The following is a 20,304-nucleotide window of genomic DNA, read 5'->3' as shown; positions in this document are numbered from 1 at the left end:
GGGAAGGGGGAAAAGAAAAAAAAGGAGAGAGGGAAACAAGCCATAGGAGGCTCTTAAGGATAGCAAACAGACAAGGTTGTTGGAGGGAGGTGGGCAGGGGATGGGTTAAATGGGGGATGGGTATTAAGGAGGGCATTTGTTGCGATGAACACTGGGGTTGTATGTAAGTGATGAATCACTGAATTCTACCCCAGAAACCAATATTGTCCTGTATGTTAACTAAGGAAAATTTAAAAGACACTGCAAGCAAGGTGTGGCCTGGTGATGGTCTGAATAACTGCAGCTAATATTTCGAGCCCATTATCTCACTTATATCTCTGCAACTCTATGAGGTAGATATAATTACCCCCATTTTATGGATGGGAAATCCAACAGGAAAATTAATTAACTTGCCCAGGGTCACGTGGTAAGTGGTGAGAGAGCAAGTAGAGAAAGCAAGGTTGGTCATGTCTGAATGAGTATTCCACTAGTATTTATTGGTTTGGGGAGGATGCCAAAAGGAGCAGGAGCTGGTGAGTATGTTAAGCACGTTTCTAGCTTGGATAACTAGGCAGTGACTGAGTTAAGAAATACAGGAGGGGTGCCTGGGTGGTTCAGTCAGTTAAGCATTCTACTCTTAGTTTCAGCTCAGGTTGTGATCTCAAGGTGAGATGAGCCTCGTGTCCCTGCTCCCTGCTCAGCAGGGAGTCTGCTAGAAGAGTTTCTCCCTCTCTCTGCCCCTCCCCCCCATGCATGCCCTCTCTCTCTCTAAAATGGATAAATAAATCTAAAAGAAAGAAAGAGGGTGCCTGGGTGGCTCAGTCGTTAGGCGTCTGCCTTCGGCTCAGGTCATGATCCCAGGGTCCTGGGATCGAGTCCCACGTCGGGCTCCCTCCTCGGCGGGAAGCCTGCTTCTCCCTCTCCCACTCCCCCTGCTTGTGTTCCTGCTCTCGCTATCTCTCTCTCTGTCAAATAAATAAATAAAATCTTTAAGAAAATAAAAAAAATAAAAAAAAAATAAAAGAAAGAAAGAAAGAAAGAAAGAAAAAGAAAAGAAAGAGAAAGAAAGAAAAAGAAAGAAAGAGAGAGAGAGAGAAAGAAAGAAGGAAAGAAAGAAAGAAAGAAAGAAAGAAAGAAAGAAAGAAAGAAAGAAAAAGAGAGAAAGAAAGAGAAAGAGAGAAAGAAAGAAAGAAAAAGAGAGAGAAAGAAAGAAAAATACAGGAGAAGCAGCTGGGAGGTGGCGGAAGAAAGCGGTAAGGTCAGTTTGGGGTTTGATTTTAAGGTGCCTGGGTACTTTCCAAATGGAGATGTCTACATGCCAGCTAGGTGCAGGGGCTGTTGTGAAACTCAAAGTGAGATTTTGAGGTTGTCAGCCTCAATCTCTACCAGAAGGAAAAACAAAACCGGAGGACCTGAAAATGATACAAACTTTGAACATGAAACATTTAGGAAAACAGATTTAAAAATGGGATTAACTATGAAACAATTTTAGGTCAAGACAAGGTAATTTTCTTCTATTAAGTTTCACTCCTCAGTTGTTTTTCACTAATGACCTTTTATCTTCAAGTCTCCCATAGATAAGCGCTAGCCCACGATACCGTAGAGATGGGTATCTAACCAACGCTTCAAAAAGTCCATTTCTCCCAGGGCATAGGAACTCCTTTTCAAATAATACCAACTTTTGAAACAGTAGGGAACCACTTAACAAATTATCATTTCAGTGCATTCATCAGTATCCTAGTGGCCTGGAAGCAAAGCCCTAAACTAGCCTCTTAGAGAACAGATCACACAGAAGGAAATCTGTTCCATTATAATAATGGCAAAGTATTAACATATCAAATACCTTTAGAGCGGAGGCTCCAGGTGAGCCCTTGTTTTCCTTTAACTTTTCCTTCCAGGAATAAAAATAGTTGTACATGTAGAGGGAAAAATAGAATTTTAAAAATTTTTTGATAAAATCTCTTTTCCAAGTTTTGTCTATAGGGTTACAACTTTTCTTCCATATTTGTATTTTTCCCCTATTTAAAGCACTTCTACTTCCTCCCTCTGCCTAGACTGGCTCTCCCTTTAAAGAAAGGTTTCTTAAGACAAAATTGCTTGTAAGTAATTTGAAAATTGTGGCCACACCCTACTAATACATAATCACTGCCTTAGGCAAACTCTAACTCTGTCATGAATAGAGAGCCTTTGACTATTTCTAAGAGGTATCTGTTCTGGGATCCCAATACTGGTTCAGTAGAAATTGTTTTAGCGTTCTCAACAGATACCCAAAAATATCTCCTTAAAGCAACAAGGCCTCCTCTCATTTCTGCTTTTGGATGTGTTTGTTTTTTCCTTCTCCAAAGCTAATGAGGCACTCATAACCAAATATTTCCATGATGTTTTGCCACCAGCCCAATCTTCATAGGAAACTATCCAGATTTTTGCATCTTCCCCAAATATGGCAATATCCAGAGGGCTCACCTATGTGTGAAAACAATGTACTCCCAAATTTCCACAAGAACATCTGTACAAATGCATTAATGTAAAGACAATCGTGCCCCATTTTAATGAATCTGATGAAATGCCATTTTAAGAATGGGTGCTGGATTACTAAAATAATTCTCAGTGTTTTGATTTTTAAAAATTATACTTTTAATTATAGAATATTGTTAGAATACAGATGTAGATAGACACTAGCATAACTGTGACCAATACCATACAAAAAACTGCTCTACACACTTATTGTTCACTCACTCTCCACAACCATAGAAAACAGGCACAAAGTGTTCAGGGTATTTGCAGAAGCAGCCAGAGACTTGGGAGCAGAAGACATGCAAAAAGCGTTAGCAAGGAGAGTCTGATGCGTAGGTTCTACACAAAGCTCAACATAGCAGATGGGCAGCAATTAGGAAAAAGAGAGGCAACAGCTGGTCTGGCCCTTGCCCTTTTAACTTCCCAGCTGGAGTGTATGCGTGTGGAGAGATGGCTGGGGCACTTAGAAGCCTCTTCTTGAGCCACTCACCTCTAAGAAGCCAAAGGCAGCAGCACGAACAGGTTGGGGTGGGCAGGAGGGTAGGGAAGAAAAAAGGAGTGATACACACTTGGGTCGTGAGGATGCTGTCTTCTGTGGCCACTCCAAAGCTGATGCCCATTGTGGCCCACAGAAACAACAGGAGAACTCTGATATTCATTAAAACCATTAGCAACACTGATACAGGAAAAGACATATTCGAGTTTAGTCATCAAGAACATGTTAAGTCATTCAACAATTAAAATATGAATACCCACAGTCGGCTAGATTTTGTATAGAACACCAAACATGCTCCCTGCCCAAGTTTGTGTTTCAATAGGAGTGGCAACATAATAAAGAGACCTCCTTGACTGAGTGGTGTTTCATTTTGTTACTTTCAAGGCTGTGTCCCTGCAAAGGATGCAGTCCCACACAGCTGTGGGTCCTAATGACTCATTTTAGTAGATTACCCGAGAAACCACTGGCTCCTTTAACACACCAAGTCCCAAAGAGCTATGGCAGAAATATTTTTCAAATGTTACAACACTCACAACAAAGCACAGTAGAAAGAACTTGGGGGCACGCTCAAAAATATATATTCCTTACTCTAGTCCCCTCACACTGCCACCCCCAAATGCCTGGGTAAGCATCAACATCTGGGGTATTTCTTAATTCCTATGGTGGGCTGGGATAAGGAGAACTGACACTAACAGGCTTAAATTGGGTCAACTCTCATTTTAACCACATGTATCTGTAGACTGAGAGGATGGAAATACATTCCTATCTAGGTTTATTAATTCCTTGTGACTAGCCCAAAGAGAAGATAATTCAGTCTGAGAACAGGACAATCACCCTCTCTGTCCAGTCATTATCTCCCATAATTGACTGATACACATGAACAAGTGCTTAGTTCTGTAAAAAGACAGATCTTACAGGAGAGTGCACACTAGAGCACTAGGGTTTAAATTTTTTCCTTAGAAAAAATGAAAACAAAAGGACATTTCTCACATTGGAGTTGTCTGTAGTTCTGTCACATGATCAACATCACCCAAGAACATGCTAATTCTGTGTGAATTCAGTTTCTGCTACTGAAAAATTACAGGAATACACGTTTTACTGTACATTACACATGCCCTTATGCAAGCCAAGATAAACACTGGGATGTGGCCCTTATCAAATTCTACATTTAGCAGTATACAGAGAATTGATCTTAAAGGGTAGAGGGGGAAGAACACAGAAAGGACCGGTGGTGTTTCTTGCAGAGGAATTCTGTGTTTCCTTCCCTGAAGTGGTCAATCCCACTTGCTTCGTACACTCCACCATCAGTATGGTCCTAGCTTTCCTTGAAGATATTTTCCCTACAATGATCCCCAAAGAAAATGAATACATTTTGATTAATGGCAGTAACAACAGTGGGCATCTCTTGCTAAAGTCACTACCACTGATAAGTCCTTGGTCCCCAAACCTGTGTCTCATTTTTCCCTTCAATCTGTATCTTCAGTTAGCTTTTGCAAAGATGCAAGCTTTAATAAAGTTAAATTAGAAACAATGAGGAAAAAAAGTTTTGATCATTGCCTTCATTGTGCAGAATCCTGCTCTCAGAAAGATGGAAAGATATAAATCCATGAGCAACTCAAGGAAAAAGCCTTTTGAAGGGGAAGATGTGTGTGCCCAACTACTATGGAGAGTGAATAGGTGTGGCAATTCAGGCAGTCTCTGGTTGTCTTTTTCCGAAGCAGCTGTGACCACCCTATTACAGTCCAACATTTCCCCTAGCATAGTTCTTTGGGCAAGGATGAGAGAAATAAGTTTTAAAGATTTACTCCATTTCCAGGCCTGAGTATTTACCAGCATTTATCCCCTGGTCTTCAGATTCCCAGTTATTTGTGGGGCTGATTTTGATGAAGTACTTCATTAATATCAAATGAATAAAAATCACTACTTTCAAGGAGGGGATAACATTCCCAGAGTTGTGGGTCAGAACTGCAAATGGCTTATCTTCTTTGATGTTTTAAACCATGGCCCACAAAGAAATTCAGTATGGTAAAAGAAGCTCAGTCTTGAGAGAGCTCTTTGATATCAAATAAAATTGTACCTTTAAATGAATCATTTCTTGTAATTACAGGACTTAGTCAGTGTGAACTCTCTTATGTTTAATAAGAGCTGAGCTCCGGCTGAAACTCTTCTCACATTCGGTACATTCATAAGGCTTCTCTCCCGTATGAACTCTTTGATGTGTGATGAGGTTGGAGCTCTGAGTGAAACCTTTTCCACACTGTACACACTCATAGGGCTTCTCTCCTGTGTGGGTTCTCTGGTGTTTAATTAGATCTGACCTTTCACCAAAGCTTCGCCAACACTCGTTGCACTCATAGGGCTTCTCTCCAGTGTGAATTTTCTGGTGTGTGATGAGATGAGAGCTCCGGCTGAAGCTTTTCCCACAAGCATTACATTCGTATGGCTTTTCCCCGGTGTGGGTTCTCTGGTGCTGAACCAAATGCGAGATGCGACTGAAATTCTCCCCACATTCATTACAGTGGTACGGCTTTTCTCCTGTGTGGGCTCTGCGATGGCGCACTAGGTCAGAATTCTGACTGAAATTCTTCCCACACTCATCACACTTGTAGGGCCTCTCCCCCGTATGGACTCGATAGTGTTTGATGAGATCAGATCTCTCACTGAAGCCTCGTCCACATTCATTACACTCATAAGGCTTCTCACCTGTGTGGGTCCTCTGGTGCTGAGCTAGGTGAGAGCTCCGGCTGAAGCTTTTCCCACACTCCTCACACTCATAGGGCTTTTCTCCACTGTGTGTCCTTTGGTGCTGGATTAGGTGAGACAGCCGGCAGAAACTTTTCCCACACTCATTACATTTGTGGGGCTTTTCTCCAGTGTGGATTGTCTGGTGCTGAATGAGGTGAGAGCTTCTTCCAAAACTTTTCCCGCACTCATTACAGTCATAGGGCCTTTCCCCAGTGTGTGTTCTTTGATGCTGAATAAGGTGTGAGCTTCGACTGAAGCCCTTTCCACATTCATAACACTTATAGGGTCTGTCTCCAGTGTGGGTTTTCTGATGTCGATTAAGGTCTGAGATCTGACTGAAGGCCTTTCCACAATGAGAGCATATATGGTATCGGATGCCTGTGTGGACTTCCTTGTGAACAAGCAGATCAGTGACTTGTTGAAGAGGATAGCTTACCCATTCTTCTGCTGTTAAATCTCCCCACTGTCTTTCTGGTCTATCCCTGCTTTCAAAGGCCTCTTCATTTTCAGGATTTTCCTCAGTATTCTCAACAGGTCTTTCAGAGGCAGTCCCAAATTCTACATCTTCACTAATCTCTTGCTTTGGATTCACCTCGTTCTCACTCCTAATCTCAAAATCTGTAATAAAGGGTAAATAATAATAATAATACTGGCAAATACACAAAAAAAATTTATCTACTGTGTACCAAGCATTGTGCTAAGTTCTTTACCCGAATTACCTCAACCACCCTGAAAGTTGGGCATTATGATGATTTCTATGAATCATTCTATGAATGATTTAAATGATTTAAATCCAAGACCCAGAGAAGTGGGACACCTGGGTGGGTCAGTCAGTTAAATGTCTGCCTTCAGCTCAGATCATGATCCCAGGGTCCTGGGATCAAGTCCCACATCAGGCTCCTTGCTCAGCGGGAAGCCTGCTTCTCCCTCTGCCTGCTGCTTCCCCTGCTTGATCACGCACTCTCTCTGACAAATAAATAAATAAAATCTTTATTTTTATTTTTTAAGATTTTATTTATTTATTTGACAGAGAGAGACACAGCGAGAGAGGGAACACAAGCAGGGGGAGTGGGAGAGGGAGAAGCAGGCTTCCCGTGGAGCAGGGAGCCTGATGCGGGGCTTGATCCCAGGACCCTGGGATCATGACCTGAGCCAAAGGCAGATGCTTAACGACTGAACCACCCAGGCGCCCCATAAATAAAATCTTAAAAAAAAAAAAGAAAAAAGACCCAGAGAAGTGACTTGTGCAGGCTCATAGAGTAGAAAATGGTGGAGCCGAGATTTAAATCCAGGTCTGTCTGATAATAGTTCGTGCTCTGTACCACTACAGTTAATAGTTCTTTATGAAAATTGTATATATTCCTGGTGTTTTGAAAGAAAAGAGCCAGAAACAGAAAGTATAAGAGACTCTATTTTAGAATCTCTAAAAGCCAAGGGCCTAGATATTTTATGTGTGATTGTGTTGCATGTTATGTTCTTAACTTTTCAAGTCTTCATTATTACCATTATATAATAGTTACTAAGAATCTACTGGGTTATTATGAAAAAAACAAATTTTTGTCTAGCTATATCACGTCTTAGTTGACAGGAAAGGTGACTGCCAAACATTACTTGTTACTTTCCAGTGGCCTTTCAATATGAATAGAGGAGGGAAGGTTGGAGGATGCAAAAACAATGCCAGGCTCAGAACATACCTGACATTAACTAAATACAGTCTTCAAATGAAAATGAAAATACACAACCACTTTCTACAAGAAACTTTCTACCAGATACTGTATTTTCCAAGTTGTATTCTCAGCATACTCTTCAACAAAAAGGTTACTAGGTATGCTGGGAGAAAAGGGTCCATGAATAAATTCATTTGGTAAATGGTGCATCCAACATCTTCTTCTTAGAATTCACATGACATTTAACACATTAAAGGTTCTGAAGAGTCTGAGGTAAAGAAACCTCGTAAATATTATTAACCCAGTCCCAAATTTATTTGGGAAAGGAACTTGTGTGTGTGTGTGTGTGTGTGTGTGTGTGTGTGTCTGTGTGTGTTCTTCCATGCTTCCATCCTTCTAACAAGCGCTCCTTGGGCTGGACCATAGCCATATAAATTTACATTTCTTTAAGATTCTCACTTCCTGCTTTTGCTGGATTGAGTGGAATATTGGGATTAGAGACTGCAATACATCTAGGTAAATAACTTCATTTCTAGTTACTTTTCTAAAGGAAAGATCCAAGAATCTTGGAACATCAGGAAGAGCCCAAGTTTAAAAGGAAACCCCTCATAGTTGCCTTTTGTTCTGGAAAAGGCTACAGAAATAAAGATTTCCAAAAAAGAATTAGTCCTAATGAGTGGCAGATGACCTAGTGAACCATACACAGTTGCTAACTTCTGTCAAGTCTTACCAGAGGATGAAGTGAGTCAAAAGACCGTTCAGCTCAAGAATATACTGTTTATTATAGTTATACCCAGACCAAAGGATAGCTAAGAGAAGACAGGTTTGCAGACCATCAAAAAAATTAGCTTCCCTTCTTAATAGCATCTGTGACCTCATTTAGTTCATGATTCTCCTGAACAACATTTGACACACTCAAAACCTACGATCGACTCTGAAACACCTCTAGACAAGTACCTGCTCCAGATAAATAAAGGACCTCAGGCAAAGCCAGGGCTCTGAAGCCAAAACAAACACAAAAATGTGGCTTTTTGCCCTCCCATGAACCTGGGTCAGAACCCCCCTCATCTTCCAGTAAAACCACCATTTACAGGGGCATTTACATCCTGGCACGCACCATTATGTCAGACCTGTTTGGTCAGTGATCTGTACAAACAGGCTGGAGAACGATAGATGACTCAGGGCACAAGAAATCTGAACGTTTCTAAAATGGGCAGAAACAGTTTTTCTTTTTAGACAATATGACCTTGATGTTCCTACGCTCAAAGATTTGCCTGAGGACTCAACTCAAGCCAAAAGCCAATTAAATGCTTTTTAAAATCCAACAACTAGGTTGCGTTGAAAGAGTTAAGCCATTTTTGAGAGTCTTGAAAATGTGGGGGTAAAGAAAGAGAGAGAATCCTTACTTACCTAATGAGACAACGTTTCCGTAATTCTCCTGCATAACATCCCTGTAAAGGTCCCTTTGTGTAGGGTCCAGAGGTCTCCATTCTTCCCGAGTGAGGTACATGGCCATATCTTCAAATGTCACAGGTGCCTGAAATCACACAATGCTTCCTCATTACTTGGTATCCGGAGGTTAGTACCAGTTTTTCTTCTTGAAATTAGAGACATGGCTAGAATTGTTGAGAAGGCAAAAGGAATTAACTCTGATCTGGAGAGTCGAGAGAAGCAATAAGCAGGCAAAAAAAGAGATGTGGTAGAGAAGGGAGCCATTTACCAGCTGACTGCTCTGGTTCCATGGCCAGAGACCCCTGCCCACTCCAGAACTTTATCCTCTGTATGTCTTCTCAGAACACATACAACACCTACATCACTCCATACCTTTACTCACAATGTTCCTCTTTTCATGGAATCTCTTTCTCAGACTAGTGAAATCTTACAATTCTTTAAGGCCCTGTTCCAGTACCAACTGTTCTTCAGTGGCCCCTATCCCCCTGCTCTGCTCCACTCCTCCCTCGGACTCTCGAGAATTAATCACTCCCACTTCTTGGTTCCCACACCACGGCACTTTGTTCCCACGACAAATAAAGCTGTTATCACGTTGGATCACGGTTAACCGGATGCGTCCGTCTCCCTACAGATTGTGAGCAGGCGGGGAGGGCCCGTTTCATCCATCTTTTGTCTCCCCAGTATTTAAAGGCATACAGCTGGTGTTCAATAAATGCTTGTGGCTATTAATGGCCTGGTACTGAGGTTCCTGGAGGCAGGACACCGAAGCCAGCTAATTACTAATCCCAGGGAATTTCCAACAGGGATTTGCAGAGCAAAGAAACGCCGGGACAAGGTGGATAGGCAGAGGCAGGGTCCGAGAAGCCACCCCCGGCTTACCTGGGACCCAGCCATGAGTAGGGTGGCTGCCATCACGGACTCAAGGATTCACCTCCCAGAAGATAGAGCAGGAAAAGCAGCTAGCAGACAGCGCTAAAGGAGGCGAAAAGCAGGGCGTGAGGCACAGAAAACAGGCCCTGCCCACTCCCCAGGGCTGGAGTTCTGGCCGCCAGGCGGGTGGGGAGGGCCCTGGACCCGGGCCGGGTCACTCTCCTCCCTGACCCTCGAGCGCGACCCGCCCTCTGTGTCTCCGCCACCGTAGGGTGGAGGCACTGCAGGAATTTACTAAGACAGCCCCCTGGCTCGGGCCCTCCGGGGCCGGGGGTCAAGGCGATGCTGTCTCGGGGAGGAGGCTCTCAGCCCAGCCCACAGAACGCCTCCGCTCTCCCATCTCGAGGCTGGACCCTTTCCGGCAGCTACCTTAACCAACCAGCGAGCAAAGCTCGCAAAACGCTCTGCCAACTAGGTGCCGAACACTAGGCCCGCCTCTTGTAGCGTGGCTGAGCGCCTCTATCACGCCTGCGCCTGCCCCGGTGGCCTGCCGGGAGTTGGAGTTCCATTCTGGCGTACAAAGGCCAGAGGCCAAAAACCAAGGAGGGAAAAGAACAAAAGGGTGAAGAAAGAAGCACGGCCTCCTAGCCAGGGCGTAGTATCTTCCGCTTTCTTCTCTTGGAGACCACAGCCCGATTAAGCCAGAGAGGTTGCCCTGCATCTCCTCACGACCTCAGAAGCTTATCTTGAGTCGGGCCTTAACTTCCACGTCGGGCCTAATTTAGGCGCTGGCCTGTGTTGGGTTCTTCTGGGATTAGCCCTCATTTGACAGCCGGGGCCTGAGAGGAAAGCGGGGGCCGCCCACTCCCCAGGGGAGACTCAGCGGCCGCGCTGTAACTTTGAGCTCCGCCCACGCACTACGTCTCCCAGCAGTGCCTGCGGCACCCTCACCCGGCCACTCAGACTACAACTCCCAGAAAGCCCCGCGCCGCCCGTGCGCTGGCTAGTGCAGTCCGCGGCTTGGCCAGGGGGCGTCCCGGCCCCATCGCTATTAACCCTATAGGGGAATCTAACCTTGTCCTTCTAAAGAGGGCGCCCCTTGAGGGGCGGGTTGAGTTGCGCCCAGTGGAGGGGAACCGAAAACCCTGAGGGAATACAGAAGGGAGGGTGGGGGACAGGGCGCCTAAGGAGGAGCGAGTCAAGCTTCAAGGCTGAGAAGAGTCGTCCTTATCATCCCTGAGAGCTTGTCTCCTAAAAGGATTTCTGACGGTTTCCTGTACGGATGGGCTCTCGGGGCTCTGGGGGCCTAAGCCGGGGAGACCATCAGGCTGCTAGCAGTCCCTGACCGGCTGAAGGTGGGAAGCCGAAAAACCCAGCTGGGAAAAGAACAGACTTACCTCTTGACCCGCAAAAATCCACTAGATCGCGGCTCCAAGATCTGAGAGGCCTCAAACAGATTCCAAATCCGCAGGCAGAGTTCTCTGAGACTTCGGGTGTTTGGGGAGATTCTGGAGATCACTGGCAGATCCCGGATATCTCAGCCCCGTAGGTAGATTTCAAATCCGTAGACTTGCAGGCAGAGCCCAAAGATCCGTAGGCAGATCCCAAAGACTCCCAGACTCTCAGGCAGCTCAGGGAAACCACAGACTCATAGGCAGATCTCTGAGACCACAGCAGCTAGCCAAGAAACACCAGCAGCAGCTAAGCTGCATTCAGCTGGAGTTCTTCCGAACGGAAGGACTTGAAGCCTTCCCTTTCCCCAGCCAGGATGAGAAAACTAGACAATGGCAGCCGAGCATTAGGGTAAGCAGGCATTCTGCGTGGGGAAGAGCTCTGAGCTCGCTGTAGCCTTGGAGAGGGAAGTGATGGAAAAAGAATATAGCAGCTTATTAGGGACTCCCACCCTCTTCAAGTTATAAATATCCCCAGAACCTTGGCTACGTGCCCAGAAGCCTGTTGTCTCTAACTTTACAGGAGACTTCTCTGCCTGGGCTGGGAAAGGGGCTTTTCTTTTGTTTTGCAGATACATCCACCCACTGAGTGACTTGAATTCCGCCCCCTTCACCCCCAACATGACTCCAGGCTATGCTTTTATTAGTGAGTGTCCTGTTCCCAGTGCCCAGTTATTTATGGTTAAATTACTCAAGTGTCTAAAAAGAACTAGGACCCTACCCAGCCATGAGGTGGACTCCCCCACTCCCACTCCTCTTCTCATCCCCAGCTGTGAGGCTAGGAATTCTTTAGATAGCTCAGACTTGTACCATCCTACCCCATCTGAAATTTATTTGGGTACCACAAAAAAAGGGGGGGGGGAGGAATTGTAGAGGGTCCCCGAGAGACAGTGTCCATAGTGAGAAGAATGTGGGGTATCAAGGTCAGACAGACCTGAGTTGGAATCCAGGCTGTCTGTCCTTTAGATAGTCATTCAATCTCTCCAGGCCCATTTCCCTTCCCGTAAAACAGGGCAATCATACCTCAGGTGGTGGTGAGCACTAAGTGAGGTGACATAAAGCACTCCACACAGAATGAACACTCACATGACAGCTGGTATTATTATTAATCCTGCCTTTGGTGGCAGGGGAGACTTCCAGAAAGGCCTGTGGATATTTACCCTGGCTCATAAAATCTGGGAAGTCAGAGTGGCCCAAGAGCTGTGAGAATCTGCTGGTGACCTTCACCTCACATAGTGTTTCTGCTGGAAATCCAGAGGGACTTGGAAGTTGGGCCAGTGGGTGGATTCAAGCAAATTGGTAGATTGAGCCCAGTAGAGCAGAGGTATTTGAGGCTGCCAGAACCCAGCAAGTTGAGGCCTCACGCTCAGGGAAACTTCTGGGACAAGGAGGAGGGGGGTCAGTTCAGACTTTGGTGGAGTAATTGCGCATTTCTAATTGGGTCTAAGGTGAGTTGAGCGCCTGAGCCTCTCAGCCCAGCGGGGCTCCCTTTTCATCCCTCCTCTGACAGATTGCTTTGTAAACTTCCTTAAGCCTTTCTCCCCCTTGCTTCAGTGCTTTAAGTCCTTCTTTATCCTCCCAGTGTTTCTTTTATTCCTCAGGCCTGCCTGGGGGCAGGCTGCTGGCCTCCTTCTGTGGGTATGTGCTTTTCTCTCTTCACCTGGGACCCTCAAGAGGGTGGAGGAGAAGAGAGGCTGACAGCAACGGGAAAGCCCGACTGCCTTTGGTGCCCTTGGGGAAGTAGGGGAGGAAAGACGGTGGGTGAGGGGCTTCCTGCTGCAGCCTTCAGCGGGACTCTGAGGGTTGGGGGTCACTGGAGAAGGAGGTGGCTTCCTGCCCCATTGTTCAGGACTTCATTGTTTCTCAGGAATACTTATTGTATGTGAATTTTCAATAATTAACTTGGAAAGCTGCACGTGTTCCCGTCATTCAGCAAACACTGAGCACCTACTGGGTACACGGGGCAGCGGAGCCCCTCATCGTGGAAAGGGGCCAGCAGAACCACTGGGCCAGGGTCTCCAGTTAGGCTTTTGACATTATCTCTGAATGGGGTTATACATTGTGTCAGATCCACTGACCAATTTGATCAAAGATCCCCTTTCTGTGTCCTTAGGCTTGTTTCTTATTAACAAAGACCACTATGCCCGTGGAGCGCTATACATTATTGTATTTTAATAAATCCTATAATCATCTTGTGAGCAGCACAGTTATGGCGTAATTTTTTTGTATTAGAAGCCATTAATGTATTAAACATGGAAAAATATGCCTCAGTATTTATTTGTGAACTTGTTTTGCCATCTCTTCGTTTTCAAATATACTAGGAGCATCAAAAAAATCGAAGCGCCCCGGGTTCCTCTTGACCCCTGCAACGAGCCGAGATGAAGCGTCATCCCAGCACAGGGAGTTGGGGACATGGGGGACACACCGACTCTGGGTCGTTGCAGTCCAAGTGCTGTAGTATATGATGAGCAAGTCTGTGCAGAGGAGGGGGCGGACTGACAGCAGAGGGTAGGGGAGGAGGCTTCCCAGAGGAGGTGAAGTCTGAGCTGGCTTAGCAAAGACTGTAGGAGTCTTGGAGGTGGAGAACGAGGGGAGGGAAAGCATTCCAGTCTTCCAGAACAGCATGTGCGAAGTCAGGGAGGCGTGAAAGGACAGAGCTTGTTCCAGGATGGCCAGGATTGTGCAGGGCTAGAGGGAAGAGTGTGGGGGTGGAGTGGCAGGGGGAGGAAGCCGAGCAGGGACAGTCTCTCATGTCCCCTTGCCTGCCTGCCTCAGCCTTTGGCCGTGGATCAGCAGAGCTGGTGATGAGGTGCAGATGGGGGGCCGCCTGGGGGCTGGGCTGGGGTGAGAAGAGCAGATTGACTCTGCAGGAGGAGGGGGAGTGGAGAGGATTGGGAAAGAAGTTCTTTACCAGCTCCTGAATTTCAGCTGGTTTTCTCCTGAGAGGATCAACATTTTCCAAAAAATGTAAACAATTGCATTAAAAACGTACAACAAACTTATTCAGTATGAGTTCGCCTACTTAAAGGCGTCGGATAGGCCCATATTCACTGAACATGCTTGCTGTGTCTCAGTTCTGTACCAGACACTGTGTGGGGAGACAGGACACGGCCCCTCACAATGACCGCGGGCTGCTGTGAGGATTAAATGGGAGAATGGCGGCAAAACACGGGCACAGAGGAGGCCTGGGCACGCGGGCACCATCATTGTTATGAGGGAATAAAACACATCACAGATGCCCTGCGAGATGAAGCCCTATTTCACGGTGGCTTAGGGCATGAACGCGGGCCTGGGTTCAAGTCCACATTCTGTCTCCTAGAAGCAAATTACTCTCTGAACTTTGGTATCCTCAGTTTGTGAAAAGAGTATGATAATATGGGGCGCCTGGGTGGCTTAGTCGGTTAAGCGTCTGCCTTTGTCTCAGGTCATGATCTCAGGGTCCTGGGATCGAGCCCCACATTGGGCTCCCTGCTCCGTGGGGAGTCTGCTTCTCCCTCTCCCTCTGTCCCTCCACCTGCTTGTGCTCTCTCTCTCAAATAAATAAATAAATAAAATCTTTAAAAGAAAAAAGAGTATAGGGCGCCTGGGTGGCTCAGTTGGTTAAGCGACTGCCTTCGGCTCAGGTCATGATCCTGGAGTTCCGGGATCGAGTCCCACATTGGGCTCCCTGCTCAGCAGGGAGTCTGCTTCTCCCTCTGACCCTCCTCCCTCTCATGCTCTCTGTCTCTCATTCTCTCTCTCGCAAATAAATAAAATCTTAAAAAAAAAAAATAAAAAAATAAAATAAAATAAAAAACAGTATAATAATACAATTCGTAGAGACAGAAAGCAGAATAGTGCTTGCCTAGGGCTTGGGAAGGAGGGAATGGGGAATTGCTTAATAGGTATAGAGGTGCAGTTTTGTAAGATGAGTACGTTCTGGAGATTGGCTGCACAACGATGTGAATGTACTTAACACTACTGAACTATATGTATACTTTTTTTTTTTTTTTTTTAGATTTTATTTATTTATCCGAGAGAGAGAATGGGAGACAGAGAGCATGAGAGGGGGAGGATCAGAGGGAGAAGCAGACTCCCCGCCGAGCAGGGAGCCCGATGCGGGACTCGATCCTGGGACTCCAGGATCATGACCTGAGCCGAAGGCAGTCGCTCAACCAACTGAGCCACCCAGGCGCCCCTGAACTATATGTATACTTAAAAATGGTTAAGAGTGGTGCTCACTTTGGCAGCACATATGCTAAAGTTGGAACAATACAGAGATTAGCATGCCCCCTGCACAGGGATGACAGGCAAACCCGTGAAGCATTCCATTAAAAGAAAAAGTCAAAACAAAGGTTAAAATCATAAATTTTATGTTATGTATATGTTATCACAATTTAAAAAAGGGGCACCTGGGGGTGCCTGGGTGGCTCAGTCAGTTAAGTGTCTGACTCTTGATTTCAGCTCAGGTTATGATCTCAGGGTCATGGGATTGAGCCCTGTGTGGGGCTCCAAGCTCGGCACAGAGTCTGCTTCAGATGTTCGCTCTCCTTCTGCTTCTGCCCCTCCCCCTCTGTGTGCACGTGCTCTCTCTCTCTCAAAGTAAATAATAAAATCTTTTTTTTTTTAAAGGGTGCACCTGGTTGGCTCAGTCGGTAAAGCATGCGACTCTTGATCTTGGGGTTGTGAGTTTGAGCCCCATGATGGGTGTAGAGATTACTTAAAGATAAAATCTTTAAAAAACAAAACAAAAGAGTATAATAATAGTAACCCAGTTCATGGGGTCTGAGGGTTAGTGGGGACAATATAAAGTAAGCCCCTATACTCACAGTAATGACAATAGCTAACATTCACTAATCAAGTACTTTGTGTCAGGTATGATTGTAACGAATCCTCACAACCCTTTGAGCCAGGTGCCATTATTGCCACCATCTTACAGATGAAAAAGAGAGGCATGGAGAAGTTACATAATGTGCCCAAGATACCTGGCTAGTCAATGCTCAATAATTAATAGGTGTTATTGATACTGTGATACAAAGAAATCATCATCATCATGGTAGAATGCAGTGTAATTATTAAAGTGTCACAGCAGTGTGGGAGTTCTGAGAAACATCTCTTGTGGCCAGGGGATTAGAGAAGACTTCACAGAAGATGTGCATCTGGCGAGGGAGGCAGGGGGAGGGGTGAACTAGGTGAAGAGGATTAAGAGGTACAAACTTTAGTTATAAAATAAATAAGTCACGGAGACGAAAAGTACAGCACCGGGAATATAGTCAATAATATCGTTAATGTTGTATGGTGACAAATGGTGACTATAATCTCTGTGGTGAGCACTGGGTCATGTACAGAATTGTCAAATCACTATGCCGCACACCTGAAACTAAGAATGTATGTCAACTGTACTTCAATTAAAAAAAAGATACGCACCTGAGGAGAGCCTTGAAGAATGGGTAAGATTAGGACGGGGCGGTGGGAGGGATCAGAATAGGCAGCCACAGCTGGGAAGGCCCATCAGGTTTTCAAGGACAGGGCAAATACCTCCCATAGGCTGGAGCAAAGGGGCAGCAGAGGTGGAAGATAAGCCACCCAAGGCAGGAGAGGAGCTTGAAAGTCAAACCAAGGAGTTTGAGTTTTGTTTGCCAGTTGGAGGGAATCCAGTGGAGGAGACTGGGGGAACGATGCTCAGAGCCGTGCGGGGCAGATGCAGGTAAGGTAGGGATGCTCTGAGCTGGGAGGCCAGTAGAAGGTCTTTGCATCAGTGTAGGAACAAAGAAACCCTGAAAGAATGCTGCTAGTGTTGGGGGAGAGCAGGGTTGGACAAGGGAGGGGCAATAGAATCAGTAACTGACAGAGAAGAGGGCAAGGGGAGGGTCAGAGATGGTTCTAGGTAGCGATCTAGCTGACAAATATAAAAGACAGAAGAGGACACTTAAGATGTGAGTTTAGTTTCAGATTAATTGTATGGAGAGGGCCAGCGTATTGAGAGGAGAAATCCAGAGAGACACTTGGTGACATAAGTCTTAAGCTCAAGGAATCTCAGGGCTAAAGACAGATTTGGTAGTCTGGATGAGCCTACTAGGAAAGATTTCTCACTCCATATAGTCTTTCAGGTTCCTGTAACCTTTAGAAAATATCTTCTAAGTTGGTCATAAGATCTTGAATGTACTTTGCTTTCAAGGTCTTTTGGCCATGACATTGCGGGTGAGAAGTCCTCTCCTTCATCCCAAGCATGGTCTCTGTTTCACCTTCCCTGACCTTGCCTTTTTCCTCCTGTAAGGGAGCAATCTCCCCTCCCCTGGGAAGCCTTCTTGGTGGCAGAAGTTCATGCTAACTCCCTTGCAGCTCGCCCCTCTTTGTCTTTGACATGAAGGAGGGGATGGGGTTAAATCACGAGTCCCAGCCAACAGGCTGTGTGCAAGGACTGTGTGACGAGGGGCACAAAGTACGGGGGCAGGGCAGAGGCCAGCCCTGCAGGGCCTGTGTGTGGATCCTGCCAAACACAGTGGGGGGAAATGGAAGGCCTGAAATTTGGGGTGGTAGAGGGGGGGCACTATAACATGATCAGATTTGCAATTTCGAAAAGCCTATTCTGGTCAGTGCAGGGGAGAGCATGAACTGGAACAGGTCCAAAGTGGACACAGGAAGACCAGTTGGGAGGATACTGATGTCTGCTGATGAACACAGTCTGAGGCCTATTCATGCTTTTCTGTGTGCTTTTGTGAAGTGGAAGTGTACTGTATAGATATGCGGGCTGGAGCCGACTTGTTCTTGTGCTGTTCAATCTGACTCATCTCCTTTGTAAACAGTAAGGTTATTGAGGGCGGAGATTCAGTGTTTGTACTTTTTCCTGTGTTGTAACTGCCCACGACACGAGGAGCACAATGGGGACTGAGACTGTGACTACTGAAAGTCACCCCACGGGGCCACCTGAAACAGCCCGAAGTAACATTTATCGACACAGTTATATGGATAATTGTTGCTTTTGGTTTCTAGACATTTGGATGGAAGATTTGATCATGCAAAGAAAAAGTTGGATATCTCAACCCTTACTACTCAAAGCATGGTCCGTGGACCAGCAGCATCAGAATCACCTGGGAGCTTGTAAGAAACGAAAAATCTCAAAAAAATAGAAAATTATAAATAAATAAATAAATAAATAAATAAAAGTTAACCAAAAAAAAAAAAAAAAGGCAGGGGACACCTGGGTGGTTCAGTCGGTTAAGTGTCCGGCTCTTGATTTCCGCTCAGGTCATGATCTCAGGGTCGTGAGATTGAGCCCCACTTGGGGGCTCAGGGCTGGACGTGGAGTCTGCTTGAGATGCTCTCTCTCCCTTTCCCGCTGCCCCTCCCCCACCCTGCTTGCATACGCATTCTCTCTCAAAAATAAATAAATAAGTAAAAGTTGAAAAAAAAAAAGAAAGAAAGAAAAACTCAGACTCCCCTCCCCCCAGCCCAGACCCGTTCAATCAGTATCTTCAGTTTAACATGATCCCCAGGGGATTCGGGCCCAGTTTAAGAAGCACCTGGCTGTGTAAACAACACTGCTCCCCACTCCTGTGGGTAATATTTGTACCTCAGGTATGGCATTTATCACATCCTGTCCGGTGTGGAAGACTGCTTATGGTTTCTTTCCCTGCCAGGCCGGGCATTCCTGGAGGGCAGGGGCTGAGCATTATGTTCGGCTCCGGAGCTTCCATAGCATCAGGCACAATGACAGGAAGCAGAAGACCAAGGTTTTGGTCCTGGTTCTGCCACTGAGAAGCTCTGTATGTTTTATCTTCTGAGAGAAGATTTTCCGTCCTTGGGGCGCCTGGGTGGCTCAGTCGTTGGGCGTCTGCCTTCGGCTCAGGTCATGATCCCGGGGTCCTGGGATCGAGCCCCTCATCGGGCTCCCTGCTCAGCGGGAAGCCTGCTTCTCCCTCTCCCACTCCCCCTGCTTGTGTTCCCTCTCTCGCTGTGTCTCTCTCTGTCAAATAAATAAATAAAATCTTAAAAAAAAAAAAAAGATTTTCCGTCCTTCCAAAGGACCCACCCCAAATCTGACGTTGGCAAGGCTGAAGATGGTGGCAGATTTCTATGCACCATTTCCTTCCTATCCACCGTTTCGTCTATAGGAGGAGGCACATGATGGGTGGAAGGAGGAAGGCAGTAATCAATTCCAGAGTGGATGAGGCCCGGGCATATAAGGAACGTGGGCGGAAGTTACTCCCAACAGCTGCCCTAAGAGGGAACCAAGGCAGACAGAAACCAGCCGCCTCTGCACCATCACCCTGTGAAGTAGGCACTCGTGCCGCTCCTATATTTACAGGTAAGAAAGCGGCTCAGAGAGGTTCAGTGACTTGCCCAAGTTGCCAGGAGTTCAGAGACTCCTGTACTTAGGCCATTTTAGAAAACAGAGTCCAGGAGGCTCAGCCTGGGGCTGTCAGGAAGGCTAGGGACAGTCAGAGACTGAGACCCAGGACATGCCCACCAGACCTGCTCACAAGGCTTTTCCAGAAGGTTCTAGATTTGCCTAAAGCTCCTATAAGCCTAAAAAGCAAGCCAATGTCATTGCAGGAGGAATGTGACAAGGCCCCTCGTGCCCTACAGACTTCCTCTGAAGCTCAGGCCACAGATGGAGCTGTGCTGAGCGGGTTCTGAGCCCCAGGATCTGCAGAACTTGGGCATTGCTGTACCCTTCACTCCGAAAACTTGAGCTCAAGACGATCTGTTCCCTGCCTAGAGGGACCAGGTCTGGAGTCCTTAAAGGCCCCTGAAGTCAGCTACTAACAGGGGATGGCAGAGAGTCTGGGAAGAGACCTTTCTATACGGCGTGGGAGTCCCATCTGCCGATGCCAAGCAGGGTACCAGCTGTTGCACACGTGACTCTGGGGTGGGGTGGGGTCAGCTTTGTGTCCCGCTGGTATTTTTCAATTCAGTAAAAGCTGAGAGGTTGGGATGTGAGGGAAGGGACTCAAAGCAAAGGACTGTCAGCCCACAGTCCAATAAGACATGACACCTCAGCCATGAGGCTCTGAAGTCTCTGAGCTTCTGCAAGAGGTTTGTCGACACAGACTCTGAGCATCATACTCCAATTAGGCTGCCCTGTTAGCGACTCAATTTTAATAACAGATTATTAGTTTGCAAAAGAATTCTCCCTCTGATCCCTAAG

The 20,304-nt window shown here is 46.2% G+C and overlaps 1 protein-coding gene, 1 long non-coding RNA gene and 1 other non-coding gene across 6 annotated transcripts; 1 reads left to right on the top strand and 2 right to left on the bottom strand.

Annotated features, from left to right (window-relative positions):
• Window positions 1–2,589: 2,589 nt before the first annotated feature.
• Window positions 2,590–12,373, bottom strand: ZNF436 (zinc finger protein 436). Of its 4 annotated transcripts, none has more exons than XM_036072213.2 (4): window positions 11,121–12,372; window positions 9,733–9,825; window positions 8,812–8,938; window positions 2,590–6,352 (listed from the first exon to the last, which is right to left on the bottom strand). In XM_036072213.2, exons 2-4 carry the CDS (start codon window positions 9,763–9,765, stop codon window positions 5,100–5,102), a joined length of 1,413 nt encoding a protein of 470 aa, XP_035928106.1. In that variant the 5' UTR covers window positions 9,766–9,825; window positions 11,121–12,372; the 3' UTR covers window positions 2,590–5,099. The 4 variants fall into 4 exon arrangements, with proteins under 4 accessions (XP_035928106.1, XP_077929779.1, XP_077929777.1 ...); XM_078073653.1 differs by lacking the exon at window positions 11,121–12,372 and adding an exon at window positions 10,153–10,638; XM_078073651.1 differs by lacking the exon at window positions 11,121–12,372 and adding an exon at window positions 10,241–10,638.
• A 954-nt stretch (window positions 12,374–13,327) lies between these two features.
• On the bottom strand, window positions 13,328–19,095 carry LOC144381972 (uncharacterized). Its single transcript, XR_013448350.1, has 2 exons — window positions 15,342–19,095; window positions 13,328–15,124 (listed from the first exon to the last, which is right to left on the bottom strand). It is a non-coding gene; the product is annotated as an uncharacterized LOC144381972 (long non-coding RNA).
• Window positions 15,388–15,491, top strand: LOC118522882 (U6 spliceosomal RNA). Its single transcript, XR_004910838.1, has one exon. It is a non-coding gene; the product is annotated as a U6 spliceosomal RNA (small nuclear RNA).
• Window positions 19,096–20,304: the final 1,209 nt, after the last annotated feature.

The sequence above is a fragment of the Halichoerus grypus genome, chromosome 5, assembly GCF_964656455.1.
Source record: "Halichoerus grypus chromosome 5, mHalGry1.hap1.1, whole genome shotgun sequence".
In the NCBI taxonomy this organism is placed as follows: domain Eukaryota; kingdom Metazoa; phylum Chordata; class Mammalia; order Carnivora; family Phocidae; genus Halichoerus; species Halichoerus grypus.
The sequence above is the reverse complement of the archived record's forward strand: the minus strand, read 5'-3'. Positions and strand labels throughout refer to the sequence as shown.

Excerpts from the sequence above, each read along its gene's own strand:
- ZNF436 (XM_036072213.2), bottom strand. The coding sequence starts at position 9,765 with ATGGCAGCCACCCTACTCATGGCTGGGTCCCAG. Across the intron at positions 8,939-9,732 it reads TACTCATGGCTGGGTCCCAG|GCACCTGTGACATTTGAAGA; the intron begins GTAAGCCGGGGG and ends GTGTGATTTCAG. Across the intron at positions 6,353-8,811 it reads CGGAAACGTTGTCTCATTAG|ATTTTGAGATTAGGAGTGAG; the intron begins GTAAGTAAGGAT and ends CCTTTATTACAG.